Source organism: Dictyostelium purpureum (assembly GCF_000190715.1).
Source record: "Dictyostelium purpureum unplaced genomic scaffold DICPUscaffold_505, whole genome shotgun sequence".
Lineage (NCBI taxonomy): Eukaryota > Evosea > Eumycetozoa > Dictyosteliales > Dictyosteliaceae > Dictyostelium > Dictyostelium purpureum.
In genome coordinates this window covers 1-17,287 of record NW_003519839.1, presented here as the reverse complement: position 1 = coordinate 17,287, position 17,287 = coordinate 1, and the positions used below count along the sequence as shown (strand labels likewise).

General features: G+C 24.4%; 7 protein-coding genes across 7 annotated transcripts; 2 read left to right on the top strand and 5 right to left on the bottom strand.

Annotated features, from left to right (window-relative positions):
* The first annotated feature begins 209 nt into the window (after positions 1-209).
* DICPUDRAFT_58843 (uncharacterized protein) lies at positions 210-2,082 on the top strand. Its single transcript, XM_003294064.1, has 4 exons — positions 210-249; positions 448-734; positions 808-1,759; positions 1,831-2,082. The coding sequence occupies exons 2-4, from the start codon at positions 626-628 to the stop codon at positions 2,036-2,038; spliced, it is 1,269 nt and encodes a 422-aa protein (XP_003294112.1). The 5' UTR covers positions 210-249; positions 448-625; the 3' UTR covers positions 2,039-2,082.
* A 44-nt stretch (positions 2,083-2,126) lies between these two features.
* DICPUDRAFT_58841 (uncharacterized protein) lies at positions 2,127-3,581 on the bottom strand. Its single transcript, XM_003294062.1, has 2 exons — positions 3,156-3,581; positions 2,127-3,070 (listed from the first exon to the last, which is right to left on the bottom strand). The coding sequence occupies exons 1-2, from the start codon at positions 3,504-3,506 to the stop codon at positions 2,159-2,161; spliced, it is 1,263 nt and encodes a 420-aa protein (XP_003294110.1). The 5' UTR covers positions 3,507-3,581; the 3' UTR covers positions 2,127-2,158.
* Positions 3,582-4,413: 832 nt separating this feature from the next.
* DICPUDRAFT_8781 (uncharacterized protein) lies at positions 4,414-8,733 on the bottom strand (the record flags this gene model as incomplete). Its single annotated transcript, XM_003294061.1, has 2 exons — positions 4,414-4,754; positions 8,523-8,733. Coding segments are annotated over 2 exons (552 nt in total), but the record flags the coding sequence as incomplete, so codon positions are not given.
* Positions 8,734-10,345: 1,612 nt separating this feature from the next.
* Positions 10,346-12,913, top strand: DICPUDRAFT_159058 (uncharacterized protein; the record flags this gene model as incomplete). The annotated part of the gene is made up of 4 exons (XM_003294063.1): positions 10,346-10,505; positions 10,596-10,703; positions 10,784-11,027; positions 11,095-12,913. 4 exons carry the CDS (start codon positions 10,346-10,348, stop codon positions 12,911-12,913), a joined length of 2,331 nt encoding a protein of 776 aa, XP_003294111.1.
* Positions 12,914-12,990: 77 nt separating this feature from the next.
* On the bottom strand, positions 12,991-13,451 carry DICPUDRAFT_84605 (uncharacterized protein; the record flags this gene model as incomplete). The annotated part of the gene is made up of 2 exons (XM_003294060.1): positions 12,991-13,066; positions 13,120-13,451. 2 exons carry the CDS (start codon positions 13,449-13,451, stop codon positions 12,991-12,993), a joined length of 408 nt encoding a protein of 135 aa, XP_003294108.1.
* A 62-nt stretch (positions 13,452-13,513) lies between these two features.
* DICPUDRAFT_84604 (uncharacterized protein) lies at positions 13,514-15,042 on the bottom strand (the record flags this gene model as incomplete). Its single annotated transcript, XM_003294059.1, has 4 exons — positions 13,514-13,855; positions 13,920-14,392; positions 14,457-14,703; positions 14,758-15,042. The coding sequence occupies 4 exons, from the start codon at positions 15,040-15,042 to the stop codon at positions 13,514-13,516; spliced, it is 1,347 nt and encodes a 448-aa protein (XP_003294107.1).
* Positions 15,043-15,494: 452 nt separating this feature from the next.
* DICPUDRAFT_58838 (uncharacterized protein) lies at positions 15,495-16,543 on the bottom strand (the record flags this gene model as incomplete). The annotated part of the gene is made up of 2 exons (XM_003294058.1): positions 16,225-16,543; positions 15,495-15,953 (listed from the first exon to the last, which is right to left on the bottom strand). Exon 2 carries the CDS (start codon positions 15,936-15,938, stop codon positions 15,495-15,497), a length of 444 nt encoding a protein of 147 aa, XP_003294106.1. The 5' UTR covers positions 15,939-15,953; positions 16,225-16,543.
* Positions 16,544-17,287: the final 744 nt, after the last annotated feature.

Below are 17,287 nucleotides of genomic sequence, written 5' to 3'. Positions count from 1 at the left end.
ATTTTTTTTTTTTGGGTTTAATTTAAAAAATAAAAGTCCGTTTTGGAAAAAAAAGGGTAGGGTAAAAAAAAAAATTAAAGGGGGAAGGCTTGGAAATAAAAATTTTTTTAAAAAAATGTTTTTTTTTTGTTTAGTAATATTAAGAAAAAACCCCCCCATTAAATTTTCCAAAAATAAAACAAGGAGTAAGAATTTTATACCTTTTTTAAAAAATATTGTTTTATCTTTTTTATTTAAATATAAATATAGGTCAGTATCTCAAATATTTTTTATTTTTTATTTTTTATTTTTTTTTTTTAAAAATTTTTTTCATGCATGTAATAACACTAAATTAATTATTTTTAAATTTATTTTATTTTAATTACAACTTTCTTTTTTACCATTATTTTTATTATTTTAAAATTATTAATATTTTACTTTTTTTTTTTTTCTTTTTTTTTTTTCTAGGCAATTATTAAAAATAATATTATACGGTAATATTATTCATTCATTTATTTATTTATTTATTTATTATTTATTTATTAATTGGCCATAGAAAGCCAATTAATAACGGCCACACAAATATTTGTCATAATCATTTATAACGAATTTTCAGTACGAATAAATTAGAAAACAAAAAAGAGAGATGAATATAAACACAACTAGATATTACGAATTATTAGAGGTTCCAGTTGATGCATCACAAGAGGATATTAAAAGAGCGTACCGTGTTTTAGCGTTAAAATATCATCCAGGTACGAGGATCCAGAAATATATTTAATAACTATAGCAAACAAAATTAATTAATAAATTTTTTAAATTAAACAGATAAAAATCCAGACCCAAGTGCTGCAGAACAATTTAAGGAAATTTCAGAGGCATACGGAGTATTATCAGACCCAGAAAGAAGAAAGTTATATGATCAATATGGTGCAGAGGGTTTGAAACTATTTGAGGGTGGAGGTTTTGGAGAAGAAGCAGCATATGTAGCATCAATGATGGGATCAATAAAATATATTGGTTGTTTATTTTGTATTTTGTTATTGGTCTTAATATTATTCCCAATATTTATAGTGGTCAAAACAAAAAGTGGTGGCGTTAGTTGGAGTTGGGCAAAGGTATTTTCACCAATGTGGATTTTGGTTGGTATTTCAACTCTTCTCTTTGGAATTATTGCAATTAGAATCAAGAAGCTAGGAACTACAGTAATCTTTATTCAACATATTTGTGTCCTTTTATTTATGGCATTCTTAACAGCTAATTTGGATGGCAGAACACACTTAATGTGGGCAAAGGTTTTCATTCCAATTTATATTTTAATTGCAGCTAATATGGGAAAGAAATACGAAGTATTCAAAAAGGATGCTTATGAAAAACGTTTCACTGATCCAGAGTACCTCCGTCCAGTTACTAATTTTGGTTTGGGTCGTTTAGGTTTTTGGATTCGTTCATTCTATACCGATTTACATGCTTGCTGGTTCTTCGTTTTCTTAATATTAAAGATTGACCGTGCCGTAGGTTGGACATGGTACATTAATTCGATTCCATTGTTTGTTTATATCGGCACATATTTTATAATCATGTTTTTAGATAACTCTGCTAAAAGTAAAAACTTAGATCAAATCGATGAGGAAGATGAGGGTGGCCATAAGTTTTTTGTATCAATATTCTGTTGTATAATGATACCGGTTATCATTTTCATTGGTTTATTGGCTGCTCATCTAACTTCAGACAAGTTTTTAATTGCTAAAATCTTTGCACCAATATTTATTTTATTAGGGTAAATTTATTTATATTCATTATTATTATAAAGTTAAAGTTTATTAACATTAATTTTTTTTTATTATATAGCTTATTTTTCTGTGGTTTCTGCTTAATTTTCTGTTTAATGTCCTTCTTTGGCGATAAAGGTTACGATGAATTTGCTAAAAACATGGGAATGGATGAATCTAATTTCTTTAACGTTGTAAATCAAAAATTACAAAGACCACAAAGATTTTTAGAAGGTACTGCAATTTCAGTTGAGCAGTCTTCTTCATCGGGCGAACAAAATGTTTAAAAAATAAATAAAAAGATAAATAGAAATTAACAATTAATTTCTTTAAAAAAAAAAAAGAAGAAAAAACTAAAATATTTTATAAATTTTTATTAAAACTAATTATATTTTTTATTGATAAATTTAAACTTTAATTGGAATATGTTTTTTTTTAAAATTAAAATGGATATGATGATTTTCGTGATTGACTATTTCATTTACAATGGGTGATAGTTTAATTAAAACTGTGCCATGTGATGGGACCATAGCTGTGAATGAATTATAAAATGTTCCGTTACTAGTATGAGTCCAAAGATCCATAATGTTATAGTTTTGATTATTTGTAATGTTTAAAATATCGTTGGTTATTGTGATGTTTGAACTTGTTGGACCACGGTTAAATAAAGCAACGGCTATGCTATTGTTTACTAATGGTCTTTTCCATATTTCTAAATTACCATTTTTATTAACACGAGAGCCTTGAATACCTAAAGGGTCTTGATTAACAGCGATTACATCAGTATTAATTAAAATATCTAATGTTTCTTGGTCCATTGTACGTAGATCATTACCAGCAACTAGCGGTGCTGCAAGAATGGCCCATAAAGAAAACATGCTTTTATATTCGGTGTTTGTTTGATTACCATTTCCAATTTCCAACATATCTGGATCATTCCAATGGCCTGGGCCAGCAAATCCTGAACGATCTGGTTTCATTATTTCCATTTCATCAATAATTTTAACCCATTCATCAAAGTTATCAGTAATATCTTGAAATTCTCTCCATAGATTACAAATACCTTCAATGTAATTGAATGGCATTGAAATATTTTGAACATAGGCATATGTTGGCCAACTGCAACTATAAACCATTGGTCTATTTGTACTCTTTAAATATTGACCAAGTTGGGTATAGGCTTCTTGCATTTTATCTTCTGGGTAATTACAACCATCCATTTTAACATAATCGACACCCCATTCAGCAAATGTTTTTGCATCTAGTTCTAAATATCCTGCTGATCCTGGATACCCCATACATGTTTCTGTTCCAATATCCTATTTTAAATTTAAATAATTTTTTAATTAATTATTTATTTTTTTAATTTATAATTTTACTATTTTATTGTTTTTTTATACATACTCCATAAATTCCAAATTTTAATCCCAAAGAATGAATATAAGTTGCTAAGAAACCAATTCCTCTTGGGAAACGTACTGGATCAGCAATTAGTTGACCTGTTACATTATCTCTTGTTTTTGCAAACCAACAATCATCTAAATTAATATATTGATACCCAGCATTGGCCATACCATTTGAGGCCATTGCATATGCCATTTCCATAAACATTGTTTCATTAATTAAAGATGTTTCACACCCAAATTTATTCCATGGGTTCCAAGCCATTATTGGTGTTAATGCTAATCCATTATCTAATGAAAAAGAGAAACAAAAAAAATTAATTATTAATATTAAACTTAATAATAATTTCATTTTTATTTTTATTTTTTATTTTTATGATCTATTTATATTTTTGTATTTATTATTGTTATCTATAATCTATTATTTAATTTATCTTTTAGTTATTAAAATGAGATTTTTTTTTTAAATTAAAAAAAAAAAATAAAAAAAAAATAAATTAAAAATATTTTTTTTTTTAAACCTCCCCATTTATATCCAATAAAATCATTTTTTAAAAATAAACAATTAACTGTTCATTAAATACCCCCAACCAAAATTTTTATTTTCTACCATTGTCAGTTAAAAAAAGTTTATTCTATATTTAGTTTTCATCATAAGATATATTTTTTAAAAAAATAAAAAATTTTAACCCCTACCCACTCAAACACAAATTTAAAAAGTATTTTAAAATTATTTTTATTTAAATTTACAAATTTGGAGGATTATTTATATTAAATATATTAAAAATTTATTTTAATAAAATCTAATTATGAAAATAAATAATAATATTATTATATAGGTAGCCATATAATATTTTTGAAGTTATTGATTATACAGATTGAGTTGTTGTTTGAAATGGTTTGGTTTTTTTTGAATTATTGTCTTGAAACTCTATTTTTCTTTTAATTTGGAGTGGTGGTTTATTGTTTGAAGAAGAAGAGGCAGTGGATGCAGTTGTAGTTGTAGTAGTGGTGGTTGATTTATTTTTTGGTAATAACAAAGAGGATTTTTGATCAATTGCTTTGTTTGGTGATGAAATGATATTTGTATTTACCTCTTCTAATGGTTTTTTAACGATTGGTGGGTTTGACAAAGCTGTTAATTTGGTTTCTAAAGTTTTAATTTTCTTTTCATCCAATTTATTCTTTTTAATTAATTGTTCATAGTTATCAAAAAGATTTGATAACTCGTCGTCTTTATCTTTAAGATTTTGTTGTAATTCGAGGACCATTTGATGTTCAGCTTTGAATTTTTCAGAGAGCTCTTTATTGTTTTCTTCGGCTGTTAAATTGGATAATTGTTCTTTAAGTTGGGATTGGGCCAATTTCTCTTGTTCAAGTTCTTTTTCGATAACTGAAAATTCTTGACTCTTTTCTTTAATTTTATCTAAAAGTGAATTGTTTTCTAATTGTTTAGATTCTAATTGTGATTTTAATTGGTAGGTGGATTCGGTATGATTTTGTTTTTCCATTTCGATTTGATTTGATAATAAATCTTTTTCACGATTAAATTTCTCTAATTGTTCAAATTGTGCTTGTTCGAGTTGTTTAATACGTTCTTCTAATTGATTGATAAATACAGAGTTATCATTGGTCTCTTTCTTTAAATGATGGTTTGATTCTTGTTCAAATTTAATTTTATCTTCTAATTCATCAATCTTATTAATGAGACTTGATTCTTTTTCTAATTGTTCATTGTAGTTCTTGTTGGTTACTGTTAATTGTTGGGTTGTTTCTTTTAAGTTTATTTCGATCTCTTCAATTTGTTTAGATTTGCTTAAAAATGTTTGTCTTTCTGTTTCGAACATTTCATTTGATTCAATTAGCATTTTATCTAGTGTGTCGGCTTTGTCAATTTGGTTTGAGAGCTCTAATTGAAGTGAGGAATTCTTTTGGTTTAGTTCTTTAATAGTTTCTTGCAATGATTCAATTGATTTTTCTAATGATCTCTTGATAGAACCATCATATTCTGTATCCATTTTCAATTTTGAAAGCTCTTCTTTACTATCAGAAAGTTGTTTGCTGATGGATTCGAGATCTCTCTGGGCTTCAAGCTTATCATTTATTAATTGGTTCATGTCACTGTTGCTACTGGTTATTTGAGATTCAAATGATTTTAATTTGTACTCTAAATCTTGGATTGTGCCTTTTAATGAGGAGATGGTGCTTTCTAAAAGAGTAGCTTTGTCATTTGAAATTTGTATTAATGTTCTGTTTTCTTCGATAGCATTTGAAAGCTCGTGAATTTGTTGTTGTTTAATATTATTATCATCATTCAATGAGCTGATTTGGTGGTCTTTCATTGTAATGTCATTGCTTAAAGTGTTAATGTTATCGTGCATCTCGTCTATTTTCTTGTTGTTGGACTCAATAGTCGTATTACACTCGTCAATTGTCATTTTATGTTGCTCTTCTTGTTGTTGTTGGTATTGCTTTTCATTAAATAGTTCTTGTTCCAGTTTTTTAATGTTTAATTCCATTTCAGAGATTAATTGAACTTTTTCTAGTAACGATGTTTCGAGTTGACCCATTTTAATATTTGACTTTTCAATTTCGTCACATAATTTAATTTTTTCATCATTGCCTGATTGGACAGATTCTCTTAATGATGCAATTTCATTTAATAGTTTATTTGTATTTAAATCGGTTGATGATTCTAAATCTGTAATTTGTTGTTTTTGAATATCGATTTTATCTTTTAATTTTGATAATTGGTCTTGTAAACTATAATTTAATTGAGATTGTTCATCTTTTTCTTGAATCAGTTGTTTCTTTTCGGATTGAAGCTCTTCAACAGTCTTTTCAAAGAGGGATATTGAGGTTTTGAATTCTCTAATGGAATCATCACGCTCTACAATATGGTCTCTTAATTCGTCTAGTTGTTTTTTATAGTGTGTAATGGTGTCGTTGGTATTGTCATTGACAGATTTTATACTTTCTAATTCTAATTTAAGTGATTGGCATTTGTATCTTTCTTCATCTAAGAGGTGTTCCAATTCCTTTTGGTGGATAGATTGCTGTTCACTAATTTTTTTAACTTTATCGATGGATTCTTCTAATTGGGCAACAAAATTTGTCGATTCGTTGTAAAGGCTAACAGAGACCTCTAATTCATCTTTGAATCTTTTGATTTGAGATGATTTATTTTCATTATCTTGCTTTAATTCATAAATGATTGATTTAGATTCATCTAGCTTTTCATAGACACTGTTTATTTCTTTGTTGTTTTTATTGATGGTTTCATTGAGTGTTTCAATTTCGTTTGATTTCATTTCGACATCACCCATTAAATCTTGGTATTGGTTTTGTTTTTTATTAAATTGTTCTTCAAGTAACTGATAGTTTGATTTGATTTCTTCAAGAGTGCTATTAAGATGACTGATTTCTCTACTCTTTTTATCTAGTGATTCATTAGCATGATCAATATCGGTACTCTTCATTTCCATGTCACCCATTAAATCTTGATATGAACGCTCTCTAGCTGCAAGTTGTTCTTCAAGTAATTGATAGTTTGATTTGATTTCTTGAATTTTTTCGTCAAGGTTACCAATTTCTTTTTTATTTTTGTCAATGGTTTCATGGAGCGATATGGTTTCATTACATTTCATTTCATAGTCACTTTTTAATTCTTGGTGTGAGCTTTCAGTGGCACATAATTGGTTCTCTAATGTTGTATACTTTGATTTCATATCTTCAAGTTTTTCACTAATGCAGTTAACTTCATTAATTTTCTTTTCTACAGTTTCTTGAAGTGATTGTATTTCATTTGACTTCATTTCAACATCAGCTGTTAAATCTTGGATTGAGTCGACCTTTTGGTTAAATTTGCTTTCTAATAAAGTATAGGTTGACTTTATTTCATCTAATCTTTCTTGCAAATTACTAACTAGGTGGTTGTTATTAACTTGACTTTGCTCTAATTCATTTAATTTTTCATTAAGATTTGAAATTTGGAATTGCTTTTCGTCGATAGTATCTAAATGTTGTTTAATTGAAAGCTGGTTCTGCTCCAATGCCATTTTAAAGCTAGCTAATTTATCTTCTAATTGCTGAATAAATATATTCTTTTTTTCAATGATGTCATCCTTCTCTGGTATTTGAACAGTTTCAATGGAACTAATTTCTTGTTTTAACTTTTCGATTTCATCCAATAATAATTCATTTTTACCAGTAGTTTCTTTAATTGTTTGTTTTAATTGGTCAATCGATTCTGATTTCTCTTTAATTGATAACAAAAGTTTATCATTCTTTTCCGTGATTTCATTATTTTGTGCAGTAATTTGATCAATTTGAATTGTGTAGTCGTTAACCATACATTTTAAAGTATCTTTTTCCTTATTGCCATCTTCAATATTTTTGTTTAATTCTTGAATACGATTATCGAATTTTTGGGCCATTTGGTGTTTTTCATTTCTAATCTCTTCCATTTGCTGATCTTTTAAGGACAAGTCGGATTCGTGAGTTGATTTCAAGTTTTCGATAATTGTATAAACTGATTCTAATTCGTTTTGGGTTGATTTTAATTTATCTGAAAGATTTTGAATGTTTAATTGAGTGTTTTCTAATTTTAAAAGTAATTGATCTTGGGTTTCATTTTGCTTGGTAATGACTCCATTGGATTCGCAGAGTTGGCCATTTAATGAATCAATATCATTTAATAATTGCTCGATCTTGACTTTTTGTTGTTCGATTTCGTTGGATTTATCAGTGAGACAACTTGATTGATTTTCAATTTTCAATTCAGACTCTTGAATTTGTTGTTTTAATTCTTGTATTTCACTATCGAGCTTGGAACGGCATTGGTCAAATTCTTCAACTGTCTTATTTAATTCATTGATGAGTTTGTTGTTATCTAATTTGGATCTGGCCATATCATCAAGCAATGCAGAGTAGTTTTGAGACTTTGTATCGAGTGTGGATCTGAGAGATTCGATTTCGATTAAATCTTTTTCAAGCTGTTCTTTCATTTCCAGCTTTTCCATATTGAATTTATCCATCAACACCTCTAAATTTGCCTGTTCGTGTTTAAGCTTCATAGAAAGATCTTGATTTAAATCAGTCATATTCTTTACATTGTCTTGATATTTTTCAATAAGTTGTTGATAACGGTCCTTGTCTTCTTCAGCGGTAGATTGTAAATCAGATACCTCCAATTGTAAATCCATAATAAGAATTTCAGACTCTTTTTGCTTTTCAATTTCTTTTGATAACTTATCTCTGACCTCTTTTAAGTTTTCTTCTAGTTTGTTAATTATCGAAAGTGATGTGGAGATCTCTTCTTTTTGTAACGATATTATATCTCTATTCTTTTCTTCCTCAATTAATAAACCTTCTAACCTTTTAATTTCACCTTCGGACTCTTTTTGCTTTCTCTTGAAATCTTCAAGTAAAGAATCTTTATTTTCAATTCGAATTTTCAATTTAGATTCATTTTCTTTAAATTGATTTAATTCCTCAGTAACCGTTTCGTTTTCATTTTCTAATTTTTCAATTTCTTTATTTAAATTTAATAAATTTGATTTTAATTCTTTAATTGAATGCTATTTGTAAAAAAAAATTGTGTAAACATTTAAACTATTTTTTATATTTATAAAATAATTATTATAGGAATACTTACTTCTAATGATGATATTTTATCATTTAAATTTAAACTGGTTAATTTTAATGAGTCCTTTTCTTTTTCGAGCTGATTGCTTTGATTTGTCATTTGTTCAAATTTCTGACTGGTTAGTTTTTCTAATTCTATTAACTCTTTTTGATATTTTTTTTCTAAATTTGCTTTATCCGCTTTTAATTGGTCAATTTGTTCTATATACTTTTGAGATGTTGTTTTGGTGGACTTTAGTGTTTCTTCCACTTTTTTTAATTGTTGTAAATTGTTATTGTATTTTTCTTCTATTGTTTTTAACTGTGAATATTAAAAAAAATATTAATATTTTTTTATTTTTTATTATTTTATAATAAAATTACTTACATCATTTATAATTCTAGTTTTTTCATTTTTTAACTCATTTGAATTTTTGATATGATTTTTAATTAAATCCTCTTGATTTTCTATTTGTTTAATCTTTTGTTTAACTTTATTCTTTAAATCATTATTTTCATCTTCGAGATGTTTAATTTTTTCTGAATCTTTTTCTCTATTCATTTCTTTATTATTGTATATATATGTATTTAGATTTATATTATTTTTTTTTATTTACATGTAAAATTATTTATATTATTTATGTTTATTTTATAAAAAAAATAAAAAATTATAAACAAAAAAAAAAAAAAATGAATTTAAAATTTGAATTTTTTTTTTTTTAGGCGTTAAATTTTTGGAGGGTTTTTTTTTTAAATTTTTCAAATAATTTTATACAAATATAATTAATTATTTTTGTATTTATTTAAAGAAAATTATAATTAAAAAGAAAAAATTATTGAAAAATATAAAAAAGGAAATTTTAACCAAAAAAAAAAAAAAAAAAAGATCTCTATTTTAAATATCAAAATTCAATTGTTCACTTTTTGGAAAAGAGTGGATATATCAAGTTTTTTTATACCAATCAAACATCTCAAATATTAATAAAAAATTGTGAATGTTAAACTTATTATCAAATAAGATATTTTTTTTTTTTAATATTTTATCCATAATAAAAAATAATAGTATAGTTTTTATAAAATCAATAAATAAATACAATTGTTTTTTATTTATTGATTTTATAAAAACTATAACCCAAGAAATATTAGAAATCAAAATACCTTTGATAAAATGATAATATTTGCAATGGCATACTTAAAACCTATATTTGATGATGTAGTTGATATTGATATTGGTAATATAATTTCTTTATTTTTTAAAAAAATAATTATTTTATTAAAAACAACTTTTTTAAAATTTTATCATAATTGTAAAATTGAAAATATGATTGGGTTATTACAAATGAAAGAAAAATACACTCCAAAATTAAAATTAAAATTAATTAAAAAAAAAAAAAAATTTTAAATTTTAAAAAAAAAAATTTTTATTTTTTTTTTTTTTGAAAATTTATAATTTTTAAAAAAAAATTATTTTTTATATTTTTATTTCAAAGATAATATCAAACGATATTAATATAAATCATATTATATATTGTATAAAATATTAAATAATTATATATTGTATAAAATATGGCATCAACACCAAATAGACCTGCATATTTAAAACAATCTTCAAAACTGTTGTTTGAAGATTTAAAAAAAAATAGAGAAGATATCGATGAATTGGGTGATTTAGATATTACAACAATTTTAGGTTGTGACTTTGATGATGATTCAATCTCAGCAGCGGGTATGTACAATATATAAATATATTTATTTATATATTACACCAGTATGAGTAAATCATTTATTAATTTATAAATTTATTTAATTATTACAGATCAAGAGTTAATTAAAGATGCATTGGTAAAAGGATATGATTTAAGACAATACTCAAAAGAAGTAGAAGATAATTTAAACCAAACAGATAAGCTTACTATTAATGATTGTAAGATTAAATACAATGAAATAAAAAAATAAAAAAATAAAAAGCATAATATTAAAATTAATATCTTTTTTTTTTTTTAGATTTTCAAGAAAGAGAAAACTTTTTAACTTTATACACACAAATTCAAGTTGTAGATGGTGTTTTAGAAACTTTAGAAGTAATGTTAAATAATTACTATAATGATTTAAAGAGTATTGGTTCAGAAATGAACTCACTTCAAGAAAGATCAATGTCAATGAATCATAAACTAAACAATAGAAAACAATTAGACGAAAAATTATCAAAATTTATAGATGCAATTACAATTGACCCAGAATTTTTCAAGTAAATATTTAAAATATTAGATTTTAATTTTTGGAAAATATAATATACTAATAATATATTTTTATAGTGATTTAACAAATTCTAGAACTGAAATAAATGAACAATACATTCAAAACTTAATGAAATTAGACACAAAAATTACATTATTCGACGATTATAAATTAATTTCACCAACTATTTGTGCAAATAATGAACCACAACTAAGTAAATTAACAGTAGCATCAATTCAAAAGATTCAAAAATTCTTATCAGTTACATTAAATTCAAACTTTAAAAAACTTCTAGAAAAAAGACAAAAACAAAAACAACTTGCAAAAATGGGTTATTTATTTCAATTTCTTTTCAAATACTCACAATACATTGCAAATGAAGTTATTATGTCCTATGTAGAGAACAATGAAAAATATTTTACATCTTTTTATAAATCATACATCAATGCATTATTAAAACTTTTAGATGACACCTCCTCACCAAGCAAAAGCGATTTAATTGGTGTTGGAACAAGTAAGCTAAAAAACTTCTTCTCATCATCAAACACCACACCAAATAAAAACACTGCCCAACAACAATCTCAACACAAACAACTACATACAACACTTTCATTAGGTAATAGAGCTGAACTATTATCAAGTGAAGTTTTAGAACTACCACCAATAGAACCACCATCCTCAATTTCGTTTTTAGAAGCTTTAGAACTATCAACCTCAAGTGCTCCACAAATTCCATCTGTTAAATATTCATTTGACCAACTATATAGATCAATGCTTTACTTTTTAATGGATATCCTTAGCTCTGAAACCCTATTTGTTAAAGATTTCTTTTTGGGTGGCGAAGATATTATCGTTACTATTTTCAACCGTTCTGCTGCCTATTTAATCGAGACTGTAGAAAACCATTTAAACAATAGCTATGATGTAGTCGGTATTTTACTTATGCTTTCTACAACTTTCCGTTACAGGGCAATTATGAATGAACAACGTGGTATTGCTGCCCTTAATCAACCAATTGACAAATTATTAAATTTAATCAACAGTAGATTTGTAAAGCTTTTCGTTACTTTATCGGATTCGATCAAAAATACCACAATCAAAGATTTAAAAGCTGGCCTATCGTCAACACAACCACATGTCTTTATTAGAAAATATGCAGACTTTATAGCAACTCTTCAATTAATTTCTTCAAGCATACCAATTGAAAATCAAAATACAATTATTAAAGCAATTAATGAACTTAAAGATGGCACAGAGAAACTCTTAAGCAAATTAGTACAAGAGATTGAATCAAAAGATGATCAAGTTGTATTTTTAGTCAATAACTATGGTATTGTGGTTCAAACCATTTTAGAATCTTCAAACTATTTATCTGGTGGTGCCTCATCTCCAAGCAATAATACCGCTAGTGCAAATGATATATCAAATAATAATAATATTAAACCTTTCTATCAAAACCTCCAAAAAGTTGCCAAGAAATACATTGATATTCAATTAAACAGTTTGAAATATTTAACTCAATTTATTTCTTTCTCTTGGGAATGGGGTCCACTTGTCGAATCAAATGTTAAAATTAGTCTCACTGAAAACCCATCTTTCAATCAAGCCAATGCCCAAAAGATTCTTGCTTCATTCGAACACAACTGGAGATCTGCTGTTGCTGCTATACGTAACTCCTCAATTAACACCCATCTTTCTCAATGTAGTTTTGCTCAAAATCAAGTTTTCGATTTAGTTTTAACGGAACTCTATAGCTGCTATCGTATGTTGGTCATAATAATAGATAAATACTTTGAAAAACTTAAGGATGATTCAAACTTTAAGGGTGATAAAGTAGTGGACGAAATGAAAGAAATGAACTCAAATTTAAATTTAAAGTATATCCATGAAGAATAAAAAATTTAAACAATTTTAAACCTAATTATTTATTATTTTTTTCTAAATCTCTCTTTTCTATTCCCAATATTCCTTTTTTATATTCGAGTTCTTTGTTTTGTGTCTCTATTATTATTGTTTCTATAAGAACCTCCCTCGTTTCCAAATAAACTTCTTTTTTTTTGTTAAAATAATCTTTTGTTTTATCTTTTATTGTTTCTATTAACCTTGGATCTATTTTCGAAATCTTCTTGTCTGATGGTGGTTGATTATTTAAATATCCCAACTCGATTTTTAATAATTTTATCTTTTTTTTTGTTTCGTCTATATCTCTTTTAAGTTTGCCCATTTCTCCACCATTAACTATATAAAATTTTTCCTCTTCCTTCTTTTCTAATGAGGTATTTTTATTTTTTTCTAAAATTAAATTGCCAATACTTGTAAACCCTTCAATGGATTTTAAACATTTTATTTCTGATTCAATATAATCTTTATCTAAAATATTTTCATTAAAGTCATCATTGAGTGGCTCAAATTCCAAACCAAATGCCTCCTCCATAGCTTTAAACCTAATTGTGAAAGTATTAATATATATACGTTTATCTTTTAATATAATAATATTTACAAATTATTTTTTTCATCAATATCACCAAAACCAAATTTTTTTATTTTAAATTCTTCAATTTTGGTATAATACCCATTTTTTGTTAAAGCTTCTTGATAATTTTTCATTTCTGAATTGAAATTATCTAATAAATCCTTTGAAGATTTATCTTTACCTGCCAATGAAATTTTTTTTTCACACCTTTCCAAATAATCATTTGAGTATGAATATGTTCCTGACTCATTTAACTGTTTTAGTAAAATTTCAAAATTATAATTGATCTCCCCCAAAATGTCTTTTAAATTTTCGTTTAGATAATCCTCTTCAGAGATTTCTGTTGGTAAAATGTAAACTGAACTCTAAATATGACAAAGAAAATAATTAATAATTAAAACTTTATATATAAAAACCAATAATACTTACAATCGAATAATATGGAAATAAATAACTATTATATGAATTATCAGAATATTGAAAAATATGAGGAGTTGAGAGATATCTTATATAGATATTTGAATAAGTAAAATCTTTGATTTTATTTGTGATATCTTTAACCTCAATAAATTGATGACTATTGTCGCCAAGTAAAAAATTATAAAAATGAATTTTTCTTTTTTGAATAAAATTAGATTTAAAAACTTCAGAAAGGGTTACACCTTTATGCTCCAACAAATCTGCTATTTCTTTAACCTCTACATTTCCTTTTTCTACTGTAAAACCTTTTTCTTCTAATAACTCAACATCGCTAAAAGCTGAACATAGAAAATAAGTTTCAGCTAAATGCAAATGATGTAACTTGTCCTCTAATAAATCATAAAATTTTGTTCCTCTGGCCCTATCTGGATATAATTTGCTTTCTGATAAAGTTCCACTTGATGATAATTCGAAATCAATGACTAAAAAATAAAATCAGTAATTATTATTAGGGTTTTTTTTTTTTTTTTTTTTTTTTATAATTACCCTTTAAATATGGCATTTGATCTAAAAAAATGGACGGGAAAAGAATTGTATTTCCAGGCTTAACATCTCTTTGAAATCTTTTAACAAAGTGCCCAAAACTTAAAAACACAACATATTGACAAAAAATTGATTTTAAAAGATGATTTGAATCATCACCTGGTTGAATATTTTTATAAGATTTCAAAAACGATTTATTAATTTCCGATCCCCTTTCTAATAAAATAATGTTTCTATCATTTTTTTTTGACTATTAATCAAATTAGTATTGTTTAAACATAGTATAAATGGTAGTATTACTTACTGAATTTAATAATAATACTATATTTGGGTGATATGAATATTCTTTTAAAGCTTTTACCTCCTCATCTCCTCTATTTTCCTTATTTTCCTTATTTTCCCTAGTTATATATTTAATTACAACAGGTTTATTATCTATTTTTCTAGTCCCAAACACCACAATATTTTCTCTTTTAATATTAAAAACTTTATTTATTATGATTTCTTCATCTCCAAACTTTAGAATTTTAATTTTGTCGTCTTCTAATTTTAGAAGATTGAAATCTTGAATATCTTCAAAACAATCCATTAGCTATTCCCTATATTTTTTTTATGAAAAAAATGTATAAAAATAATAAAAATAAATTTTTAAAAAATATAAATTTAAAAAAAAAAAAAAATTCTAAAATCTTGGTAAAAAAAAATAATTTTTAAGTTTTTAAAAATTTTAAGTTTTGTATAAAATTGTTTATTATTTGTTTTTATTAAAAAAAAAAAAAAGGATCATTTTTTTTGTTTATTTTTTTTAAAATTTATTTTTTGTTTATTTATTTATAAGAATTATTAAAATTAATTAAATTCAAGTTGAAATAGATTTACAATTTTTTTTTTTTTGATTTTTAATATACCAACAGAGAAATAGGACAACCAAAAAGACCAGTACTATACAAATGATGGGTATATTATTATTGTTATTATTGTTATTATTATTATTTATTATTTATTATTTATTTATTATTTAATATTAATACTAAATTAATTTTACTCTAACATTGTTGGTATTCTAGTATCCATTAAAAATGAAGTTGACGAACTATTACTATTTAAACTATTTGGGGTACTATCTGTATCTTTGGCTTGCTCTACTACAAAAGCTCTCTTTACTTCCCATTTATCCTCGAAATAATCATCACTATTTATTATGGCTTGTCTATTTTCTATATTTTCCCACCTGTATTGCTTGTTGTGTTCGTTGAAAACAAAATATTTATATTGAACAAAGCATGATTCAGTAGCAAAACCAATATTAACATCCCAAATATTTCCAATATTCCATGTCATTCTCTTTGCCTTCAATGGATCCCATTCACCTAATTGTGGGTGTGATCCGACAATATATACATTTTCTCCAGGTTGGGTATTATAAACCATTGTGAAAGTAACATTATTACCACAGAGTAATGAGGAAGATGAACATCTAAACATTTTGATTTTTAATTTCTGTAATAAACAATTAATATTTATAATATACAATTTTGTAGTTATTGTTGATGTTGTAAAATACAAAAAAAAAAAGAAAAAAAAAAAAACTATAAATAATAAATTGTTATTTAAAAAAAAATTTTAAAATAAAAATTATTTTAAAAACCATTAAAAGAAAGATAAATGATCTGAAGATACATTAAACATTATAATAAAATTAAAGAAAAAAAAAATTATTTATAATAATTATCTATTTTAAACTACAACAAAATGATATTTGCATATTTACCTTTGAAAACAACAAGATGCAAAAAAATGTGAGTTTTATTTATAATAGTTGTGCAGATATGATATATTAACTTGAAAACTAAATGAAATATATGAAATTTTGAAAAAAAATAAAAAAAAACGATGGGAAATTTAAATTTTTTTTTTTATAAATTATAGAAAATAAAATAGTAATTAAAAAACTACAAATAATTATTTGTAAAATAAACAATACAAATGAATACTTGAAAAATTAAATAAAACAACTAATGTAATTATATTAATATTTTATACAATTAATATAATTAAATAAATTAACAATAACAATAAAATAAATAATTTACAAACACTTTTGATATATAAATTTATTAATTAAAAAAATTAATTTAAAAAAAAAAAAAAAATTATTTAAAATTATATAATTCAATTTTGAAATTGAACCACTAACACCACACACAAAATATATATAAATTTAGAATAACTTTAAAAAATAATACTTAAACACACACCTTTAAAAAAAAAATAACACACACTTTTTATATTAAAAAAAAAAACTGTAAAAAAAAAAAACACACCCAAACCCACTAATACTATATGTATTTGAAAGATATAAACACAGAAGAAAAAATAAACTATAAATATATTATAAAACACATAATAATAATAATATGATATAAATGAAAAAAAAATATAAAAAAATATAAAAAAAAAATATAAAAAAAAAATATAAAAAAAATTTTGTAAATTGGACTATAATAAAATTAATTGATATGATTCAAAAATTTTAAATGATATTATTGAATAACATGAGAGGTATTTTTTAAAAAGGGAATTATTTTGGGGATTTATCTGTGGATTTATCTGGGTGGAGGTGTGGGAATCATATAAAAAAAAAAACTTTTAAAAATAGATAACTTTTAATAAAATACAGATTAAATTAAAGTAAAAACAAAAAGATAAATATTTACTTTTTTATTTATTATGATTTTAATATTATTTAATTTGATAATTTGATTTTATAATTTTGGTTTATATATTTATAAATTTTTTATTTTTATTAAAACAATAGATAGATTTATTATATT

Excerpts from the sequence above, each read along its gene's own strand:
- DICPUDRAFT_58843 (XM_003294064.1), top strand. The coding sequence starts at position 626 with ATGAATATAAACACAACTAGATATTACGAATTATTAGAGGTTCCAGTT. Across the intron at positions 735-807 it reads AGCGTTAAAATATCATCCAG|ATAAAAATCCAGACCCAAGT; the intron begins GTACGAGGATCC and ends TAAATTAAACAG. Across the intron at positions 1,760-1,830 it reads CCAATATTTATTTTATTAGG|CTTATTTTTCTGTGGTTTCT; the intron begins GTAAATTTATTT and ends TTTATTATATAG.
- DICPUDRAFT_58841 (XM_003294062.1), bottom strand. The coding sequence starts at position 3,506 with ATGAAATTATTATTAAGTTTAATATTAATAATTAATTTTTTTTGTTTC. Across the intron at positions 3,071-3,155 it reads TAAAATTTGGAATTTATGGA|GATATTGGAACAGAAACATG; the intron begins GTATGTATAAAA and ends AATTTAAAATAG.